The sequence below is a fragment of the Nipponia nippon genome, unplaced genomic scaffold, assembly GCF_047370975.1.
Source record: "Nipponia nippon isolate SJK-2023a ecotype South Korea unplaced genomic scaffold, ASM4737097v1 scaffold_5, whole genome shotgun sequence".
Classification (NCBI taxonomy): domain Eukaryota; kingdom Metazoa; phylum Chordata; class Aves; order Pelecaniformes; family Threskiornithidae; genus Nipponia; species Nipponia nippon.
In genome coordinates this window covers 88,727,763-88,751,807 of record NW_028262369.1, presented here as the reverse complement: position 1 = coordinate 88,751,807, position 24,045 = coordinate 88,727,763, and the positions used below count along the sequence as shown (strand labels likewise).

The 24,045-nt window shown below is 39.0% G+C and overlaps 1 protein-coding gene across 3 annotated transcripts in view; it reads left to right on the top strand.

Moving 5' to 3' along the window:
- MYLK (myosin light chain kinase) overlaps positions 1–24,045 on the top strand; it is a 219,619-nt gene that overhangs the window by 69,555 nt on the left and 126,019 nt on the right. For all 3 annotated transcript variants that reach the window (XM_087731529.1, XM_087731530.1, XM_087731528.1), the window contains one exon: positions 21,948–22,155. In XM_087731529.1, the coding sequence (XP_087587655.1) occupies positions 21,948–22,155 (208 nt within the window). The remainder of the gene's footprint in view (positions 1–21,947; positions 22,156–24,045) is intronic.

Genomic DNA, 24,045 nt, shown 5'->3' with positions numbered 1-24,045 from the left:
CCATGGGTGTATTAAGATGGCAAGCTAATCCTCTGTTTCCCTTTCTGCGTTTAGAAGCACTGGGAGGTTCTTTCATGACTGTTGGGGGAAGTCTTAGAAAGCAGGTTGGCTTTCTGCGGCAGAAAGAAAGTACTGGGACCCTGAAGTCCTGGTGATGTGTGTAGGTGGACAGAGCAGCAGGATGGACTGACCGCAGCAGAGCTCTGCACTGTGACTGCCCACATAAGGAGGCAGTGAATGTTGCTGCTCTCATCCAGGTTTCCCTAGTCCATGCTAACTTCTGTACAGAAAGATACTTCAAGGCATAGAGTGATTTACTTAGCTTTCTGCAGCAAACTGATGGAGAAGCTGAGAACAAAAAAATGAGAATCTTTACTGTTTCCTAACCACTCAACCACATTCTCTTGATCTTTCCCTCCCTATTTTAAGCTTTGGGTTCTGAGACCAATAAAATAGTCTGCAGCAGGGTTGTTGCTTTAAAAAAATTAAGGTGGTTGCCCAAAACAAGCATTTTTAGTTGATAACTATGTGATTAGCTGCCCACACATAATTTTGCTGAACTTAAATAGCAATAGGCTCACTACATCATAAATACAACGTGAACACTTCTGGTTCTTTACTGTAATGTCACTGAGTGTCAAGCAGTAAAAAATGACAAGTCAAAGAACTGTTGGTTTCCAACAAACCCTGCCCTGTCCAGAGTGATATTAACCTCTGCATTTGATTGCCGCAAGCAGTTAACTCAACCGGCTTTGGCTGCACACATGTATAATTTTTGAGGGTAATATTGACGGTCATTAATTTTATGAGCATAAAGAATACTTCTGCTACAGCTCTGCTTGAGAGGAACAGCCAAATGTCATGCTACAGACCACAGACTGATTGCCTAGGGGTCAGGAAAGAATTTTTCTCCTTGGATAAAGCATTGCATAGTTGGCAACAGTACAGTATGGGTGGTTTTTCTGCTTCATGTGAACCATCATATATGGTCCATTGCCAGAACCAAGATATCAAACTACTAAATCTAATCTGGTATTCTAATCCTAGGGAGCTAGATTTCACGTATCGACCGACATGTAGTTCATAGTTTGAGTAGATGTTGGGGTACTTAGTTCAGTTTGCTGCCCATTGAGTAGTTACTGTTCTGCTCTTCCCCTTCCATCCCCCTCCAGGTAAGGGAGCTGGATGGTAAATTTTAAGGCAAACCAGGTCAATGTCAAATCCTGCCCCTTATTAACGTGCTTTCTGGTTGTCCTTTTACCACCCTGCTGTTGCAACACCCTATCTGTATCTGTTTGAATCAGTTAAGTCCAATGATGTTCATCAGTTTGCCAACTTCTGAGCTGCTTTTGCTGCTGCTGGTTGCACAGGTACTCTTTGAAACATGCCTGAGAAAATAAACTGGCATCGGGCAATGAGAAAAAAGAGGCAATGTGAAGATTGACAGTGATTCTGCCATCTGTTCTGAGATAGAAGGGAGACCCATTTATGTGGTGTGTTAAGAGATAAAAAGTAGGGAAGCGTTAAAAGAAGCGTTGAAGGGAAACACTCCCACAGCATTTGTAAATCCTTTCAACTACCTGCTAATGGAAAAACTGAGATCTAACCAATTTGTTTTACTGTGGCTGCTGCACCAGCTTTGCATGGCAAAACCTTTGTTATCTTCCCTTTGCTTTGGACTTGAAGCAGCGATGTGTGCTCCATTGCCAAGCCTCAGTCAGCAGGCACTCCAGAAGTATGCCTCAATTACATCGTATGTCTAGATTTGAGATGGCAGGATCTGAAATGAGAGAAGCCCGTATAATGACAGAGGATGATGACATGGCACAAAATCCTTTGCTGTCGGCATGAGATGTTTGCTGTTACAAAATGTACTGGGCAGCTAATTGCATGAAGCTGCCAATGGTTTTGGACCTACACTTTCTGGAGGGGTGCCTGTTCTGAGCCATATGAGGAAGAAACTCAGCAAAGATCTGTGTTTTCATGGGAGACAGTTGTCTGATGAAACTGAAGGCTGTGGGAGGACTTGTGCTGATCTGTAAAACTACCATGCACTGTGATACTCCCAGAGACCTGATACAAAACACTGAGGTATGTTTTTAGGAGCAAAGAATTGAAATAGTTATTGATTTTAGTGGAGATTTTATTTGATCTTTCTTTCCATGTACCAGTGAGCGTTCTTGGGAAAAATGTGATGTGTTCAGAAGTTACTGAAACATTTTGTATCAAGCAGACATTGGGATGTAGACAGTTGAAATAAAAAAGGAAAATAAACAGAAGTTAGGTGGCTGTGAACAGCTTACTGCACATCTTTTTTCTGTTTGGATCTTCTACTGCTGTTTCTTCTTCCTTGGTGTAATTGACCTCCCATTATATTCACTTACCACAGTGCTGTTTTTTACCTATTTACATGTTCTCATGAGTAATGCATGCATTATTTTATTTGGTTTTATTTTATTGTCTAACTCTGTATGGGCATATAGAAACAGTTGCTCAAAAGAGTTTCAGCTTTAGAGGAGGGCAAAGTGGGAGTGGCTGCTCTGCTGGGAAGTGGTTAAGGTGGGATTCAGTCAAAATTGCTTCCCCACACAGTGTCGTCTACACCCAGAATTATTCAAAGACACGTCCCTTCATCAGCTGACGCAAGCACCCATGTGTTGACCCCCATTTTCCCTGCCTTGCATATGATATATCCTTTAGAAAAAACCGCAGGGGTGCAAGTTGCTGCTCAAGAAATTTCTAGGCTTTAGACAGCAGTGTTGGTCTGTGAGCCCCAATTCTGTCTCTCAGTCTCTTTAACTCATAAATTCACTTCATACCTGTCTCCCTGTCACCTATAGCCATCATAGTTATACTTGGGACTTTCCAGGTAGAAGTATTTAAGCATTCCTTGTGTAGCCTGTGTGCAGTGTGTGTGATGACTCTCAAAAGTGCTGGACTTAGTACACCGTCCCATGCAACTGATCTGTGCATGCGCTGAGGCAGCAGCCAAGATTTCTGGATGTTTGGCAGCAAAGTTTGGTCAGACCTTTTGCAGAGTTGCTCCAATCTGCCAGACATTCAGAAATCCTAGACAATGCTGAATATCCTCAAATTCCACCCAGACAAAATTTCTAAGCAGGAAAGAGGCCATGACTGGGGAAGACTGGACATACAGTATCTCTATTCTCAGTTGCCATTTCTCAGGGTTGATTTTTTTTTTTTTTTTTTTTTATAATTGAGCCTGTTTTCAGTAACCCACCCACCCCCAAACTGTGGAAGAAATGTGCTATTTGCCACTACCATATTTATTATTCTGTTTGCTTTCTATCTCCTTTCCCACCTTAATTGCTTATCTGTAACCAGTTGGGGACAGGAGTTCTCTGCTGCTCTGTGCAATGGCAGAAAGACTGGCTCCCTATTCTTGGTTGTTTTGGTACTAACTACTGTAATTAAAGGAACGTAAAAAAAAAAATTAAATAATAATTGTAATAATAATAATAATAATAATAATAATAATAATAATAATAATAATAGAAGTTTTTTAGAACAGTTCAACTAATGTACATATGGAGCTAAAGAGAATCTGTTATTATTTTGTGTAGTATCTACCCAAACCAGCACTGTTTTAGCTGAAGCCAGACTATGCATTTGTGCTGCTCTTGGTCACCACTTTTTTTCTTTACTTTTTCTTTAATGTGTTTCCAGTTATTTTGGATTTTGATATGGAAGCAATTAAAATCACATGAGGAATCTGACAATAAAATTCTGTGTGATTTAATTGCATCTACCTGCTCCTAGTTCGAGTTGGGGGAACCAACAAACTGTTGACTCTGAAAAGTTTATTGCAGATATCTGTTCTGTGATCACCCACTACTGTGATGTATCATCATAAAGCGTGGCTTTGTGTCAGCTGAAGAAGGCAAGTGTGTTTCTTTAAGGATTTATTCATAAGGATATCCCTAGGGTTGATTTTGAAGAAAATTTACTTCATTAGTAGGGATTTCTGGACTTGCTATTTTTCTATAATCCTTAAATAGAAATCAGAGAAAAATTTCTTATATTATGTATTGACAAATTTGCAGAGAAAAAGGAGATGCAAAATATTCATATTATGGTGTAAAGAAGGTTCAGTCTTTTACAAAAGTAGTGGTAGAATAGATACCATGACTAATCATAAAGTCCACTATTTAGGGATGATAAGATAAAAATGTCTGAAAAAGGAATAGAAGAAAATCTAGCTGTTTCCCAAGAGAAAAACAGCTAATCAGCATATCCTAAATAGCTGAACAAAGATATGTTCAGAAATTGAGTCAGTGTAAGTCAGGATAGAAGCGGTCAGTATAATTCTTCTTATTTTTCTTATCCCATGATGGTTAATCATGAATCTCTCAAATTTCAACAAAGTCTTATTAGATTCTTCAATTCTGCTTTTAATTTGAAAAATATCATCATCTTTTCCAGGCTAGTCTCCCTTGTTCCTCAGGGCCACTGCATAAGTCTTCATTCTCGTCAATTCCACTGGTAATAAAATGCATCATGTAGCATTGTGCTTTCTTATTTAAATAAATGTTCTTAGTAGTACATGAAACATGAATGCAACTTATCATTATGATGTTTTAAATTTGTTTTTTGGGGGAATTATGCATTTTACTCCTTTCACAGTCGTGATAGGTTTAAAGGTTAAAGACCACCTAGTAACTGGAACAGTGTGAGCAGTTAACTTCCTTTTCCTTCTGCTGCAATAGCCTACAGTGCAGTGAGAGGGATGAAATGGGGAAAAGTTTTTTTTTTTGTTGGGTTGTTTTTGTTTTTTTTTTTCTTGCAGAAATATGCCCCTAGCTGGAAAAACTTTAAATTTCCTTTTTCTAGCTGACCCAAAAGGTAGGATGGCATACTTATCATCAGACATGGATTTGGCTAACTAGTAATATATTTGCCTTCTCCCATCATAAGCAAGGTTTAAACTTTACTCCAGCACCTTGCCTTCATCTGGCTGATGAAACCACAAAGGTCAGGGAGGGGTTCAGTGCCATATGTAACTATGAGAGCACGTAAAATAGCAAAGTATGCATTTGACTGTCTATAAATGTGTCCCTGAGAGTTTGACCTAAATTACACCAAATGACACCAAATCACACTTTTTGATATAATTCTGCTTTTCCCCTGTAGGAAAAGAAAGTAGTCATTAATAGACAGCAAGCATGATGCATTCAGAATCTTTGCAGAAGGCCACATGTGGAGAAGGTTTATAATCAAAACACATCATTACTCATTGGGGTTTTGCTCAGTCCACACTCCTTCTAGCACCTAGACTCCAAAGCTAAAAATTTCTGCTTTTGACATGTTATTTGGCTCTGTTCACTTATGGATACAGTATGAAGTTTGGAAACCTACTGTGCAAAACCAGACAACATACTTTTTTTTTACATGTAACATCTGGACTCCCTAGCATCTAAGTGCATGCTGAACAGAAAATAACATTGCTGTGAATCGTGTACAATTCAACCCATTCATGAAGGAGAGAAACCAGTCTGTCTGACAGGGAGCAGCAAGGGCTGGCTGCTTCCCAAAGGAAAGCGAGCCAGGAGCCGAGGGTGAGCCATGCACGGGCCGTGCCATCACCAGTGGGCCGCAGTCCCACAGGCTCTGAACACAGCAGGCAGTGCCGTGTGTTCTAACAGGGTCTACTGATGGTCCCAGACATGGCAAGCAATTAACCAGGTTTAGGATCCAACGAGAGGGTACTGTCAGGAGAAAAAGTAGGCAACACCAGATTGTCCTTCCGTAGGTGCCCAGTTCAGTTTTTAATGCGCAGTCTGTAAGACATTATCACAATGTTACTGGAGGTTACTGAATCTCTAGCAAGTTAGTAACCTACCTGACCTCTGGGCTAGCCTTCCCGCATTAAGGATACGTTGTAATGAGATTCTAGAGATGATCCGAGCTCTTATGCCTTTTTTCTTCAGAGGAGTTTCAGGAGTATACACCACTCTGCATGAGTGAGTGAAAACCTGGAAATGTTCCATTTTTAAAAAAACAAACAAACAACTTTTTTGAGGCTTTCTGATGATGAAGATAGCTTTATTCTCTGTCAATCAGTGCATTGCTGTAAACCTGCAGCCAGGCAGAACAAAGCAATCCTTGTCTTTCAAAAATACTGTGGCTAAAACTGGTACAAATTCCAAGTCAGCTTTGCATGTTTTTATTGCTTATATAGAGACCTTTGTTATTCATGTGCAGAATGAGGTGAAATGGAAAAATAAATTATTTTATCTTTCTTTCTGAATTTTCCTTGCTTTTCTGCACCTTTTCAAAATACTACAGTAGATGTTACTCTATGGAATATTTATTATAAATACAACAGCTGAGCCTACTAAAATACTAATTAAAAGTCATACTGTATGCCAATGTGTAATGTCATTTAAAGATGACAAAAATCTGCACATGTAGCCCAAAGAAAATGGAGAAGCAAAGACTGAGAAATTAAATAATACTGTTCATGGTTACTTGGCTTTTGGCGACAGAATATTGAGCTTATTTCATTCGGCTCTGTGCTCTCTCAACTCACGTTGAATCAGAACGGTAATTTTCCTCTAGCTGCACAGTAGAGTCAAATTGTAACTGTGTGGCTTGAGAGGTTGCCATTCTTTCCGTGTGCCCCATAATACACAAGCAAGCCTGTAGTTATGGTGCACGTATTATTTAAATTGTTTTTGCAAAGCTTAGAATATTAGTGTAATGCACTCTATTTTCTAAAAGCACCCCCACCCCCACCCCCCGATAGTATCTGGTATCTCATATCTGAAATCTAACTAACTCATTTATATCACATTCCCATACTCATCAGGCAAACAACGAATACAGAAGTTTTCTGTTCTGTGAACACCCTGGAACAAGAGTTCAATATACTTAAGCTTGATGCTTTTGTCTACATAAATTCTGGTGTTCCTTTATAAAAGAATAACTCAGCAGTTTGTCTCTACAGGGAGGCAAATATAAATATTTCAAAACAAAGTTATGTTAAAAGCCAGGGCACTGAAGAAAAATGATGATAAAATCTTGGAAGTACAGATTAAAGAACTATGGTAAATGGTATTGATTTTTGCTTATTTCATGGTACCACTTAAACAGCTTAATTCAATTGGAGTCCTAGTGTATGTTTGCTGATAGTATTTAACACATATACAGGCCAGACTAGAGTTGGACCCTTCTCTGATGACCTTCCTAGCTAAAACAACAGCGGAATAGTCATCGTTACCCCCCTTGACATTCATGTGGACTACTGAGCCACAGTGAGATTTATTGGTTTGTGCAAGATCACACAGAAATACATGGCTGGATTCAGAACTGAACTGCTGTCTTCCAGAAGTTCAGTTCCCATCCAGTATCTTAGACAGGAACCTATCCTTATTGGAGATAAATAGCTGCTGATTTTGGAAGAGAAAGTTAAAATTTGCAATAGGTGCAAATATCACAAATATCTAGGTGACTGCTGTTGGAGCATCACTTAATGAAAACACAATGCCAGAATTAGGTCCTCAGTGCCTTGACAAAAAAGCTGGTTTGTTTGCCTGTTGGGATATGCTAATGGACAGAAGTGTAGACAAAGATTTGTCTGCTTGGGAGACTATTACACGCTCATAGGTTTAATGGAAAACATTATGTTGGATTTGTTCAGATCTCTCGATAGAAATGCCAGCAACTGCAGTTAAGTGGAGCTCTATTGAAAGCATATGCAGAGTAAGCACTTTTTCCACAACCTAAACAAATGTAGCTGTTTTTGAGTGCACGTGTGTCTTGCTCTTACCAAGATCACAGCAATTTTAGTTTTGAGAGAAAGCATTAGAAAGAAGAGGGAAGCCCACAAAATTTCTCTTGAACTCAGTGTGTCTATAAATATTTATTCTGAACTGTTGAACTAGAAATTTATAGCCACATCAATTTATACTTAGTATTTCAGTTAGTGCTTTGAGGGTTTTTTCTTTTAAACAGTTGTTGCTCAGCCCTTGATTTTTATTTTTTATTTTAAACACAGCAGTTTGTATATTGTATTGTATGAGTTATCTCTGCTAAGCTGTTATTAGAAAGTATATGTGTGAAGCCTGGAAAGCTTATAGATTTTACAGATTATTACAGGATAAAAACATCACTGACAGTTGCTAATGAGCAGCTGATGTTTTGCAATAGGCTTGTTATGGAAGTCTTAATTATTTAATGCATAGCGGTAAGTTGCATGTAGCGGAATAAACAATGCAATGAGAAATGCTAGATGTTTCGTTTAATGTATTCATATCTTCACAATCCAACTTTGCATTTCATACCTCTTTGTAATCACATCAGTTCTACTTTTTAATGAAATTTAAAACAAATGACATTTCATCCCAGTGTGCTTGCCAGCCCTACCAAGTAGCGTTAACAACGAAGCAGTACACATAACTGGGGAGAATTTTTATAACCTATCCAGAGCACTGCCTTTGCCAACAGCATTCGTCACTATCAGCAGACAGTATTTAAATGAACATACAACTGTGCAGTCAACTCAGCAACAAAATCCAGTTTTAGCATTTTCTGTGGCCACTGCCAGACTCCTAAATTGCAGGAAATAAACCTTGTCTGGCTGGAAATTGATAAAGTACGGGCATGTTCATTCAGAGTAAAGAGTTTCTGTTACCACCTTACATTCCAGATGTGGATTGTTGCCCTTAATTATGAATTTCATAGGTCCAAATATATTTTCCAGTAGCTATGTGTTTTGGGCACAGAAAGAAAGCACATATTTTCTTTTTTTATTGATTTTCCACAGTAGGTCACGCATACTGTGTGTGCTCATGTAAATTTATAGAGACTCCTTACCTCTTGATAGCATGTATCGATATTGAATTCGTACGAACAGCATCCTCATGCTAGGAAAGTATGAAGCCCTTTGGTCAGTGACCTAGCTCCCACAAGAAGACAGGCCCACTAGTATTCAGTGACATGTAAAATAAATTCACACCCTATTAAGACAGAAACTTCGCATCAGTAAGTAAAAAAAAAAAAAACAAACAACCCAAAACTTTCAGTCTTCCAGAAATAATATACAATGGAAAAATTAGGTTTTTGCAAGTGTTATTACAGTGAATGATGATCATTCTCTTGAGAAAGGAAAGAAACAGAGTTGTCTTTAAAAAGTGACTGCCAATTCAAACCCCAAATATTATTGTTATGAAGGGATTGTTGCTCTGAAAATAATTGATGGTGTTTAGTTTTGCTTCTTTCATGTGGTATCAGCAGAGTTTTTTGACCTGATGATGTCCCAGGCTCAAGCTGTGGCTCAGTGTCTGGATTCTATGATCAGTTCTGTAAGATAAAACAGCTAAATGTTTACAGTTTTCCTTCGAAGTGGGGACATACACATATTTTGCTAATGAGAGAGTGAATTCTTGGTGTTAATGTCATCCTCTGCTTGTCAGGGGGCTTCCTAGTACTTGTGCTTGGTCTAAACAATCTTTATCCACCTTTCTGAATTGTTACTGAATGAAGGATTCACAACTGAAAGTAAAAATCTTTGTCAGGTGTTAAAAGCTAAGCTTTTTGTGGTGGGAAGAGGCGACACAGTTTCCCAACAATTTATTTTTATTTTGTTAAACTGTTTTATGCTTCAGCCTTTCTTCTAGTGCTGCCAAATAAAATTTATGAACAAAAGTAGCGGCAAACACAGTAAATCAGGCTGTCCTGTTGAAGTGGAAATGAATGAACTGCTCCTGTTCTGACAGCTCTCGCAACACAGTGAAACTCTGGTCTGAGTTTTCAAAACCTTCTTTTCCATAGTAAAGACTGCTGCTGCTCTGAAATGAACACTTGTCCTATCAGGAAACTTCTGCCGTGCTCCTAAATGCATCGCTACTAACTTAAAGCAGCTGCTTCATTTAGTAATATTTGATAGATATCTTGATTGAGAATTACCAAAGATGGGGAGGAAGAGAAGGATAGGGAAAGAGAGCACATTTTAGGGGCTTACTGGGCTATGTGGAACAATTAGCAAGAGCCTTATTTCCATTCAGCAGCCACAATTGTTTCCCTTTGAACTCATTTACATTCTTACTGCATAATCCTAAATGACCCATAACCATGCACACTGATCAGCTATTTCTTTGCATTTTTTGGCATTTTAAGCTATTCAAACTATGCAGCACCTCATAAAATTTAACACTTTTAAAAAGGCCTTAACATCAGTTGGTCCATGGGAAGAAAACTTCCTCTTTGCAGTTTGCCTTTTTTTTGTCTTGAAGGAGAGACTCAGAACCAGAGAAAATTCTCATTAAAATCGATGAGAGTTTCACCCAAGAGAGGACTGCAAAGTTTATCTTCCCTGTTTTGTTGAGAGCTCTTGTGCTTGCCCTTGCCTTTGAAATCTTTTTGGCCCATTCTACAGACACTTCTATTCTGCAGAGCTGTATGTCGGTATTGAAGTTATTGAGAGCTGACAGAGTTGTTTCTTATTATGTTGCTCACATTCTTCTATAGTGGTGAGTTAACATTCTCTTACTTGTAACACTATTTTACATGCTTCTCATTTTGCTGCCAAGACTCTGGACCTATTCTGTCTGGACCCTCTTTGCTGTTACTCAATACTGTGCACTTTGATACCTGTATACAAACACATTAATATGATGTTGATGGCTTCAGTCATTATTCAGGGTAAGAAGAGCAGCTGCGCTCCGGTGCTGCAACTTCAGTTCAGTCTTTGCATTGATTGCTACAATAGCAAATTTGTTGGCAAGGAGGAAATAACATTACTAAATATGGAAAGCTAATTTCCTTTCAGCTGAGTTTGGCAAACTCTCTGAGTGTCTCCATGTCTCAGCTCCTCAGCTATGAAGTCAGAGTGACACTTTCCCACATGACAGCTACCTATTTTGGAACTGAAATTGTCTTCAGTTTGTACATAACTCAGTATTCTGCACACTCCTCCTTTGACAAAGTGTCGGAATTTCACCACTTTGCAGAGGCCTTGTCATCTTTGTGTGCCAGTGTAACTCATAGAAATGTGCAACAACTACAAGGGAGTAGGAGGGAGCCAGGACGGCGTCTGGGTGGCAATGGAGGAAATAGCCTAAGCTTTCTTCTACACTTTATCCAAGGTTTATGGCATCTCACTGTTTTTGAATTGCCAAGCTAGACAAACTTTTTTAAAAAGGGGAAAAATTGGACAATGACTAAGTATAAATATAGATCTAAAGATGGACAGAGATTCAGTCTACTTATAATCCCATCTTAAGTTCAGAAAACTTGTATTTACAGAAAAAAAGGGTCCAGGCGAGCTATATGGGTGGTTTGCATAAAACTCTCCTCATGCGCTTAATAGCTACAGGTCAGCTGGCTACAATGCGGGGGAAGTAAAAAGGCAGATGTTGCTGCTGGTAGAATGATTTATTAAAGCTCCATCAAAAAACCACTGCCACTCAGACTTCAACGCCTGTGTGAAAATGCCCCCACTAGTGTAACAGAGGTTTACAACTTCTGATTCACTTGCTGATTGACATTATAGCTACACAGAAATGTGTTTCTCCATACAGTGTGTTCCCCTCATGCCCGCTATGCTGGAAAGGGTGGAGTCCACCTTGGAAGTGTTCTGTATTTCACCTGAATGATGTTTCAGGTTATTTTGGGGCTGTCTGAAGACTCCTGTAACAATGTTACTTTAAATGCAATAAATTTAAGCTTAATCTTTAAATGAAATAAAATCTAATTTAGGAAAAGCACCTATGCATGTCATTAATTCCAAAAGACACAAGTAGGGCTTAAGCATTTTCTTAAGAGCTGCATTAATTGGGGCTGGTGTTTGAACTTAGAAATTAAATAAACTCAAAGCAGCTTGACGCCCAGTGCTGCTCTGAAATTCCACTTGAGTCCTTCAGAAATAATTTAGGACAAATGGACTTGTAGATGTTATGGTACCTGGGAAAGCACTGCTTTATTCAGACAGCTATACTCGGGTGACTGAGCACAAAGCCAATACTCTGTGCACCTATGGGAACTCTCCACACTGAATTTTACAAAAAATATCATTAAATGTTGAAGATTGAAGAAGAAATGATCTGCAGCTGCTGTCTGCTTTTCAGTTAGCAGACCATGTCTTCCATGGATAAGTCATAAATTCTTCCCTGCTGGGAGTACCATAAATGCTGATTCCCCTAAAGAACTGCGGTAGTATGTGTAGTGTTCAGCACCTTTGCAATCTGCAAAAAGGGGTTGAATAGTGAGATAACAAAATTTGCAGATAATGCAGAACTACTTTAAAGAGTCAAAACTAAAATTGGTGGGGTGCCATCTGCAAAACGTTCTCATTCTGTTTAGTGCCTGGACTATAAAACATCAAATGCCATTTGGCATTGATGAGTACAAAGTAGAAAAATAAAATATACTTAGTTCAATTTTCATTAGCTATTACTATTCAAAAGAGAGATCTTGCCCTGAACAGCTCTCTGACTAATCAGCTCAAGGTGGGAAAAATAGCAAATAGTGTTAAAAAAACATTTGGAAAGGAAAAAACTGCCAACAATCTGCGGTGTCAATCTAGAAATCTGTGGGTTCCCACCTTTTGGATGCTAAATGCAGTTCTGATCTGTCCTTATCTCAGGCTAGAAAAGAGACAGAAAATTTGACAATGATTATCGGAGGTATTTCATGGCTCCTAGTACAAGCACAGATTAAAACACAAGGGCTCTTCAGCTTGAACAACACAAGCAGATGAGGATTTGAAACAAGTTTATACAACCATAAATGTCATGGAAGTGAATAAAAAAATGTTTATTTGCTGTTTTTCAAAATATAAAGTGTAGGAAGCCACAGTAAAATGTCAAACAACAAGGTTAAAGCAGACAGTGCCTTGCATGCAGTCTGGGAGGCCTGCCGAAGCCTGCTCTGATGCTGTACTAAGGTACTGCACTTCTGGCTGTTCTCTAAATTCCCACTGTATCCATGAAGTGAATCTGGTTTTGTCACCATCTCATAACTTGACATTTTCAGATGGAAAATCAAAACCAGCTTTATTTGTATCATTTCTGTAAAGCTTCACAGAAATGTAGGGTCCGAAGTGTTCTCCTTACAAAGAAGGTTGCTGTTTTTCATGAATTCTCCAGTTCATTACTGTTTTGAGCACCTTTCCTGTCTTGTAACATCTTTCGCCCATGACTACCATAATGGCTATGGTTGTGTATGCATTTTCTGTGTGCATGTTTCTTTATGCATTTTAAGATGGAAGTTTTGTCCTTGGGTACCTGAATTCCTACTTAGACAATTAGGAATTGTGAAGTGCACTAGTCGTTCACTAGACCCAGTTATGTATGTTTCTTCTAGATTATCTAAGTAGCGTGCATGTAATGCCAGCTGTGGTTTATGATCTGAACTGAAAGCATGCTTCCAGCCAAATGGAGCGTTGCAGAGTTAATGAAGCAAGATCTAATGAGTTTTCATCAGAGTCAAAGAATTTTGTATAAGATAAATTTTTGTCTTTTTGCTACAGAATTCTGGATTGTCAGTACTGGCGTCAGGGAGAGAATAAGCACAGAATCATGGCAGAAAGTTATTCTTCCACGTGATCAAATCATTCCACACTTTCTAGGGTGAATGGACTTTTTGCCAAGCTCCTGCAGAAAACCTTCCACATTGCCAGACAGCAAAGTGAAACTCTATGAAAGGGTCTCTCATGTGAAAATTTAGAGAATTCTTCAACTCTTTACTTTCCCCTAGCTTCTGTCTTACCTGAATTCTGTAATTGTATCCTATGATCTACAGATTAGGTCCAAGATCCATAATCTGAGCTCGGTCCATGTAGGTTTATGATATTGTGGGGGCTTTAGTGGACTTTTAAAAACAAACTAAAGTATACTGTTTTTCATTCGTATCCCCATAGTTGGGTACAGCAGTCAAAATGACCTAGAAGTGCTCAGCACTCACTGTCATGTTTTAAGTCAGTGAAAACTAAACATTACTTGGATTGTTCTGAAATTGGGCCACAGTGTTTTCCATGGGACTAGGAAGAGGTAAACTTCATATGGCACACTAACAGTTGCATTGAAATAATAATTCTAAAGGAACAGCTTTTAATAAATAGGAGGAAAGTGCTAAGACTCTTTTTACCTTCTGGGTCTCCTTACCCTTGCATTGAATTCTATGAATTGCATCTCCAGATAATTCTTCTGTATCTCTCATCAGGGCAAACGGGACAATGACAAATCTTGCAGCCTTTCTATGTTAGTGCTGTGGCATGTGATCTTTCTACTCGAGACTAAAAGAATATGAGATTTCCTTCACTCACAATGTTAACATTAGCAATATCAAGGAGTTCAATTTGGCAAAGGTTCGCTTTTCATTGCCACAAATGAGAATCAAGAAAAATGTGTATGGTTTGAAACTTTTATAGGTGAAACCTTGAGAAGGAGCTCAACATAATTATGCATGGTCTCAGATTGCCTAAGAACAGAATGCAGTGATTGCCAGGGATGGGTGCCTGAAGAATGAGTTGTAGCGTTTGGTGGTGCTTTGCAGATGTTTGATTCTACTTTCTACGTTTGATTCTTTTTTTCATTGTTGCTCGTTTTGGTTGGTTTTCTGGTTTTTTGCAAGACAACTGTCTGTTTGGAGGCCTGTATTGTCATTTTTCAATCCCTGCTCCACACCATTTGGGAGAAGAAACAGATAATTGCACGCACCAGTTGTGAAGACTTACGTCTTCAGAGTTGTGTTCCAGTTAAAGTTACGCCCAAAGAACTAATTTATGAGGACTATGTGCATGTGGAACAAGAAACCTAAACACCAGATGTAGTGTACCAGAGTTCAGCACTTAAACAAAAACATACCCACGTTTTACAGAAAGACCGTTATTGTTTCTTGTATGTGCAATAGGTAATGCTTTGAAGTGAGCTATGTTTAGTCCTAGTATGTATTCCATTTTTGCTTTAAATCAGGCAATTGTAGATTCTAGACTGCTCCGTAGAAGAGGTAGGTTATTTGCTTTGTTTACAAGGTCATAGCTAAGTCTCCTTATATTTAACATCTCCTAATATTTAACATTTTCATGTTTAACCTTGCTAGGCAAGTTCTCTGTTTTAGAAGCAAGCTTTTAAAATGGATAAACTATTCTTGAGATATGGTTTGCGTGTGTTTAAAGTCTCAGAAGGAGCTTAACAATGTATCATGTCCACTTTCCCTTATCAAGAACATCTGCTGTTCATTTGTTAAAGCAAACTGCAGCTTGAGCCTAACAGAACAGTGTTACATGACTTATAAAAGAGCTGCACTGGCCAGAACCACGTTTCCCACCTGCACTAACCAAAAAATTTAAATTAAAATAAAAATCTTCCACCTATTAGGTGGGGTTGTATTCACGATGTTCATGTTATAGTCTCCACAGTTTTGTAGTACTTTTTTCCTAAGACTGACGTTAAGAGTTCACGTCAGTATGAACTATTACAACAAGATGTGGCTTTTTTTCTTGTTAGAGAGCAGAGCTCTGTCCACATGGACAGAGCATGTGTTATGGTGTATCCAGTTCTTAGCATCCTCTGCTAAGTTTACTCTCAAGTATTTCATTCCCCTCACAAGTCTTTTGATCAAGGTCCAGGTCTAAAAACTCTTGGCTCTTGATTCAATTGAGGAAGACAGAGGACACTGGCTAGAGTCTGATGACTATGGGAAACACCTCTTTTTTTGTAGGACCTAGGATGAGCCACATCCACAGAACAGCTGTTACTGTCTGGATTGAATCTCTTGGGGCTGCATGAGAGCCTTCAACTGTATGACCGTCAGATGAGCCCATCTAATACATAACTTGCAATAAAGTGAATAATATCCCATTTTTGCTGATACCTAGACACTGGAAGAAGAGGTACACTATACAATCTCTACCACGTTTCAAGTGTAAGTGCTATACATTGTTTTTTCCTATATCTTTACTTCTTTGAGTAGAATTACACTTACAAAATTTGTCATGCTACGTAATTGCACTTCTGCTGCTTTCTTGGTACAATCATCTGATGGATCAGTACTCTTTCAGTTTTGCAAAAGGTGCCAGCAGTTTACGCCCTGCTAGTAATGAGTATTTGCTAGGCCAAGTCCCTTCTTTTTTTGTGTCACGCTTTTGTTTGCAGGCAGCAGAATAAAGGTCAAAGTTTGTCAGATATTCTGAATGGTTTTCCACATCTCCCTTGATGTCTCCTCCTGGTGTGACTTCTAATGATCTGCCCAAAGCATACACTTTGGAGCTCAATGGTAACATCTGGCAACTATAACTGAGGCTATTCTCTTTTTATTCCTTTGCAGCTTCTGATCTCTGTGGCCTTTTCTGAGTTGTAGTTCCCAGAAATGACTGGTTTCTGGTTGAAGGTGGGCGTGGAACAGAGGATAGGCTACAAACCTTTCTCAAAAAGTTACCTCACTCTCTGGCATTCCTTAATGTTAAGATAGGCAGGCAGTCATATGCGCAAAACACCTGCTGTCTTCTTAAGGAGGTCGCTGCTGTCAGACATCATCTACCAATCCACTGGCCAATTTCTCTTAAAATTTTATTGCTTGTCCTATCCACTATGGATGTGGGAAAGAGTTTAAAAACTTAAGAAGTTTTAAGAATTGTTAAAACTCAAGAAGTTTGAAAACTTCTGCTTTGCAGGTACCTTTATGCATTAGAAAATATTTCTCATTATTGCCATTCTTCTTGTAAGACTTGTTACCCAGGTCATGCAAACTTTGTTTTCATGTTGTTTTAATGCTTCCAGACACTACAGTCTAACTAGAAATGTGCTAGCTACACTACTAACCATGAGTGCTTTTAATAAGTTATTTCTTTGTGTTGCAATGAATGAGATACAGGCTAATAGCATCACTTTTAGTAGCCTCAAGGGCTGCATATCCCTAAAAGTCTCAAGACAAGTGGAAATGTCTATTTTTGCATAACCCTTTATCAGTGCATATGTTAATTAAAACAACAAAAACTTCCATACATTTTCTCTAAGAAGTATATTCTGTATTTTTCTGTCTCAAACATAAATGGCCAGTTATGATACCAAGTTCTTCTCACTGAGAACCAGGTGTCAAAAAGCAGTGTCACTTAGTTGCAGGAACAGCAAACCTGCTTATTTTAGGATGTTAAATACTACCTACTATACCCTGTTATTCTTTAACAGCCTACAAAGGGAATAACGTTCCTCAAAAAGCAGCAAGGTATGCAAATTGGGTTGAAAGCCACATTTTAAATAGCATGTGAAGTATAAAAAGTTGAATAGACAATATTTCTGTCTTTCAAAGGTAAATTCAAGGTCAGTTTTCTTTACATGGACTGAACCACCCAAATACAACTGATTCTTCTATTCAATGATTGAATACTTTACATACATAGGTCTTAATTCTGGATTTTGTGGAATTAAAGGCAAAGGTAGGCTACAGAAATAGCAGCACAACTGAACGCTGTGTGCTGACAGAATCTGGATGTTTTAAAATTCTGACTTCATTGGAAAAGGATTGTTTCTTCAGAGGAATTTTACCTACTAGTGGAATTCATATTGCAGCATATGAAATAATCTCTGTGAGGGGAGTTATTTTGAATAGCAACTTCATAACAGTTGTTTCATTGCCAGTCTTAGTAGAACTTTTGATGTGCCTGTCTATATATGATGTAATTTGGGGGGATTTTGCAAACCAAGACATCATTTTGACATCTGTTTTCTTCCTGGTCTCAATGCTTGTGTGTTGATCTGACCTTGAGCAGCAACATGGGACATTTATCTAGTCCTTAACGTCGAGCACTGAACACCTCAGCCAGTACAATGAACGTAATGCTAGAACATGTCATGTAATGTTTACCATCATTTCCAATAGTCTTAAGGTGTTCCTGTCAAAGTGAGCAACACTCAGTAATAGTACAAACCCCATCAGTGTTTCACAGTTACTTATGCTTCGGTTTATTGTCATTTATGGCTGATTCTTTTTGGGTGCTGTGGGTTTGCATTCATTGTTAACCTCACCGGAGCCAGCAACAGTTATTACAAAGCAGGATATGACTTTGGAGTTAAAAGCATGAGCCAAAAGAGTGCATCTCATTGCCCTAAAGTGCTACTGCAACTGTGACGCATTTAAGTAGGCAAACTTATGTTTTTTTGAAATTGGTATATAAACAGCTCTTTTATGGAGCATAGATACAGGCCAAGTTTTAGAAAATCTTTCCTGCACTTTCAAACAAGAAAAAGAGTCACTGAATATATTTGGCATTGGTGGTCGCTGATGCCTTTAGGTTTGTGACAATGGGGACTAGTTTGTAGCAGCACATTTTTTAATAATACTGTCATTTAGTGTACAGTTTCAATAGATTTGTTGTATTTTTTTCTCCTTATTTCTCTTCCTTAGGAACCTAGCACCATCCCTTCTCAATAGCATTCCCCCAGACCATGATGCAGAACTGAATCTTAACTCTGGAAGTTTCACAGGCAACAGGTTCTCTCTCAGCTCTTTCCACTTGCTGTGTTGATGCATGGAGCAGAAGGCCTGTTTTACCTTAGCGGACTTTTCCAGGAAGACTTTAAGCAGTTGATGGGTCCAGACAAAAACTCAAAACTCGTGTTTGTGCTAATACAATGGTTATTTGCTGCTTGCTGTCAATTTTCCACTTGTTACTGTTGTAGAGCAGGTAAAGAAAAGCTGTAGCCTCCCTGGGACTGGCAATACTCACGCAGGCCAAGCTGTAAATAAAGGTTATAGCCTTCTCTGCTGGGCATTAAATAAGCAGATAAATTTCTCTTTGCTGTGGATTTATTCAAGGCAGATGTTTTTAGTGAGCTCTGGAAAGGTTAGGGAGGAATATAAAACCTGCTGCAGTTCTGGAATTGATCCATTAGGATCAAAACTTAGTAACCAGTGATTCGTTTAAGGGTCCCTGACACTTTTATGGCAAGACTATGTATTTCAGAGAGGGCTGGCTCAGTTTGAAACACATTCCAAACCCAAACCTGAAATAAATCCTTGCAACAGAGCAATTCTGTATCCCATCATGTAATTTTTGACAAAAAATGAAAGAAAAAAATACAAAATTTGGGAAGGGAATGACTCAACCTTTTGAAAGGAAATGGCATGCTGATCGCCTGTGTTTGTAATTTTCTGTGTGGCATTTCCTCAGTGTAGAGGTGTGGATGAACAAAGTAATACAGACATAGCAAGCATAAAATAAACACATATGGAAGAAATGGAAAAACACTTAATGTAGGCTCAGCCATGTGATACTGCAAGGGCATGTATAATGATCTACCAGAGCTTGAGGAGTCAGGTAAAAATGGCTTTGTGTGGTCCAAGAGGGACTTAAGAATATGATAAAACAGAAAGAAAAATGGAAGGAAGGTGTTTCTTGTTGCTTCAACTCCAGTTGTTCCCTGAGATAAGTGATGGAAAGTTTATGCTTGGGACCTTTGAAGCTGGGTTGAACAATACATAGAAGAAAACACCAGAAGGAATGATTATGAACTGGAAAAAACGGTAAATATGTTAGGTGGTGGGTAACTGATGACTTGTATTCACAGGCCAGAATCTCAGCAGCTGTAAACAGATGTGGCTAGACTAATGTTAGTAAAGAGGTTGTGATGTAAAGCACTGAAAAGGTAGTTCTTTCTTCACACCAATTCAAGTGCTACTCTGTCATTTTACTGTATTGTATTACTTGAAATAGCAGTTTCAAAGCCATTTTGCTTCAAATATTTCAAAGTCAAGGAAATCTTAATATCCAGTGAAGCAAAAATGAGAGGTAGAAACTCCATTCTAATATACTCTCTGGCTTTGGGTAAGTCACTTAATCTCTCTGTTGGTTTCTTAATCTAAAAGAAAAGATAGGTAGGAAGGCATAGACAAGTAGTAAGAAACTGTTCTTTGATACAAGTCACTTTCTGTACCAGTGAGCACATTATCAACTAACAAGAGTTACACTACTGTGAAAATCTCATATTGATGCTTCACAACTCCCTTTTTCTGAAAATGAGATGTGCTGAGAAAGATCTCCCTGCGAGCCTGCCCTCTGAGTAAGCACTAAACCAATATGCCGGAGTAGTGTTAGGGTGAATGGCTGAGCAGGAGCTGCCGTTTTTCAGAAAGCACAGGAAAGAAAAGACATGGCAGCAAAGAGCTTCAGAAAGATGCTTTATTTTTAAACAGCAATTGACTCCCCATTGTGCAGGATCCCACAATATATATTCTTCATAGACCGTGGCTCTTACTTAGGTAAATATAGACTCAGAAAGAACTTGAGAAGTTTGTACCAGAAGTGGAAAGTTTCTCCAGCTTATTCAGCATATTCATGCTCTTGGCAAACATTAATGTCCTCTCTATATATAGAGTAAGTAGTGCCAGGAGGAAGGGGTCACCACATCACTGGCAAAATTAATTTGTCTGAACTGATACCCAAAGAATTAAAGGAAAGAGAAAAATTTCTGACAGCTGTAGGTTAAGCTCCAACAGATGAGAAACGCAGCTGGAGTGAGGTGGGGCTGGATTAAAAATGAAAGGTTTTGAAAGAAGAGAACCTAAGAATGGGTAAGGTTGGTTGGCTAAAGATTGTAATTTGGAAAGTAAGTGCTGTGCAGTCAGAAGAAAGCAGAGCTGAAATGCGGGTTGGAAACTGAGAGGAGAATGCTGGGAGGAATTTGCGCAAGCCACAACCAAGCCTTCTTCAAGTCAAGACAGATCATCAATATTTTGCCCACCTGGAGGTTGAAGGGACTTCCTGTTCAGTTGCCAAGGTTTGATAACGTAGTTCAAAACGCAACATTGCTCCTTTCCCAGTGAGCAAACACAGCCACAACTATTACTCATCCCAGCTCATCTTGATCCACTCAGTTACTTCATGACATGTAGGCAAAGGATCAAAGAGTCAGAAGATGGAGAGCTAACATATCAGAGTGGGGGAACAGGAAAGAAGGGGGAAATACTGTAATTGGGAGTTGTTATGATGACTGGGGAAGTGTGTTAACAGTTAACACATACTAAAGTGACCTTCAAAGAGGAGGGCATCTTTCATAAAGCAGAGGAAGAACCTTTGCCTGAGGAGTTAATGCTTTGGTGGAAACTGGTATATGTCTGCTTTTCCCATTTTTTAATGAAAGAAAGACACAGATCCTCAGCAGGTTTCAACAGCTCTATTGAAATCAATAACTCCATTCTCAGTTATACCAACTGAGAATCCACCTTCAAATCTGAAGGTATCATTAATGCCATAGCAGGCAAGGATATATTAACATGGTTGCTGTTTGATGAGCACAGGACTGGTTCATTTTGTTGAAAACTTCTTTGGGCTACCAGTAGACCACAAAGTTCTTTGGGCAGTGTGTTTATCTGAATACGTCTAGGTCTTTACAGTCCCCCTACCACCATAACATGAGAAACACCCTTAATGACACTTTCTCGAATTGCAACTCCTTATCTTCTGCTTTTAAAGACCAAGACAAAATTTGGATGTGTCTGCATTTCTTCCCTGTATATTGTCAGGAGCTACTATATCTCAGCACATTTGAAAACTCGATGGCTCCATACAGATTTACAATATAAGCCTAATCCTTGGCAACCATGCTAGAAATTTTTGGTCTAGATACCTTGCAGTCTTGCATACTTAGAGGTAGAGTAGCACTACCGTCTCTGTCTCTGAACAGTGGGGACCCAGGTGTCAGGATTCTTCGTTGGCACCATCACTATGCTTCTGCAGGTAAACCATTCTAGTGGGAAACTTTTCTGTGTAGGTATCTATCTGCCTGACTAGTCTTATGATTTTAACAGTATGACTCATCCAAGAGTTTTTTCATTTCATTATGTTCTGCCATTTGGCTTGCAAACAGTATATGTTTAACAGCTCCTGTGTCAAGAACTTTCCACTGCATTGCTAAACGTCCAGCATTTCTTCCTAATACCATCATCTGTTATGTTTGCCTTCTTTCTCCACTTTCTCCACATCTTTCCAGGTCAGAGGCTACCCCGAGCCTCAGATCACATGGTACAGAAATGGGCATCCTGTCCCAGAGGGAGACCATTATGTCGTGGACAGCAGCATTCGGGGGATATTCAGTTTGGTAATCAAAGGTGTGCAGGAAGATGACGGTGGTAAATACACCTGCGAGGCTGCAAATGATGGTGGGGTTCGTCAAGTGACTGTTGAACTGACAGTGGAAGGTGAGAGGATACTTACACTGTTATTGCAATGATTATGGAGTTTAATTAAATGAACAAGCTGTGTTAAACTATCTGGTTCAAATCACAACTGTACACACATGCTTTCTCACTGGTGCAAGACTAAGATTCATTAATTGCATTTCACAGTTTAAGACGTTTTGCAGGGAACTACATGTCTATAGCTAGATGAAGTGTGCGTTCAGTTTCAGATGTGTATGATGATGCCCAGGTAACAAAAGACCTAGCTTTAAAGACTTTGCTATAAACTTTGTGATTTTCATGGAAGCCACCACTCAGGACAGAAACAAAGGCCTGGAAAGTTAGCATTTTCTCTCAGGCAGTAAAAACTGTGGCAATATTGGTTGCTTCGCAGCCTATCAGATAGATAGGCACACTGAGGCAATGGGTTTTTGGAGTTCTCCATGCATGCTTCCATTTGCTAAGCTGAACGCCTGGTTGTAATTGCATGCTTAATGTCACACGGGGAAACAGCCAAGATCAAACCCAGGAATTTTTAAGAGAACATCTGCATATTAGATTGTTGCAAACTGCCAAATTTAAAATGTAGAGAGTGACACAAAGCCAGGGAAGGATGGAAATCAATAGTACTGCTTCTCTCTTTGCAACTCGGTCATGTCAGAGGTCTGTTGAGTATCAGAGCTCCCCAGGTCACAACTTTGTGTTGAATTCTTGAAGCAAAGAAAAAATCTGCAGCAGTCCTGAAACAATCAGCATTTGGGTTTATTCAGAATCAAAATCTCTAACAGATATCCTCAGAGTACATACTGAAATATGCATGGATCTGGCATGATTGTTACTGCCTTCTGTTGTAAAAATTATGCAAAATCTTTTTTTTCCCCTAGTTTTAAGTTGTGACAACTTTTATGAGTGACAACTTGCATGGAGGTGGGGGATTTTTTAAAGCTATTTTTATATCGGTTTTTCTGACCTGGACTTTGCTGCAGTTGAAAAGCAATTTCATGGTGCCCAGTGACTGAATTTCTCAGAGTTTAAGAATCACACGGTCTTTACTCTAAAAATCCCTCTATGCATCAAGACAGCAAAGCACAGATTTTTTCTGGTCTCAGCAAAGATATCTATGGGGGGCTGACTGCTACTTGAAAAAATGAGTGACTGAAACACAATCTAGTCTTTCCATCCTGAATGGCTGTCCTATCTGACAGTAATGTAGATTCTTATAAGGCTCTAGGACACATTTTTTTTCCCAGCCATCAGAGCTGTTTGTTTCGTGCTGCCCCTACCCCAGGTCACTAGCCTTTTTTAATGTGCCAAAGCTACCAGGATTGCTGTGTGCAGTAGATGGCGCTCAGCTTACACGACTTCGTATGCATCTCCCTATTGCTCACACCAGCAAGCGCGATGAATTATTGTGCTTCAAAAAGAAAAAATAATATACATTTCAGTTTGTGTATATTTAGGAAACAGCTATAAACATAAACAGCAAGCATGATGAACTATTGTGGTTCAAAAAGAATCATTTTACAGAAAAGGTAGTCTGGGCTAGCACAGGACTAAAAACCAAACCAAGGAAAGTAAGATGTCTTTCGGAGTCCAAAACCCTTTTTTTGCTATCTTAATTTGAATTAGTGCTGCACTGTAGAAATTAGACACAGTGTTTCATTCAGTTGTTTAAAAATATTTTTGCATGAATAATCTGCAGTGTTGTTACTACTGAGGCCAGGGGTTAGATGGTAACGCTGCTAAAACTTGTTTTTGAAATTCGAGAGCCTAACTTCGGACTACAGATGACGTAACCTTATACTGCAGGTGTTGCATTCCTCCTTTATGTTTGAAACCTGGAGAAATGCATATTTTACATAGCCTTTAGTATCTGTAATTCCCAATGGTCTTGACAAAACTTCTGACTTT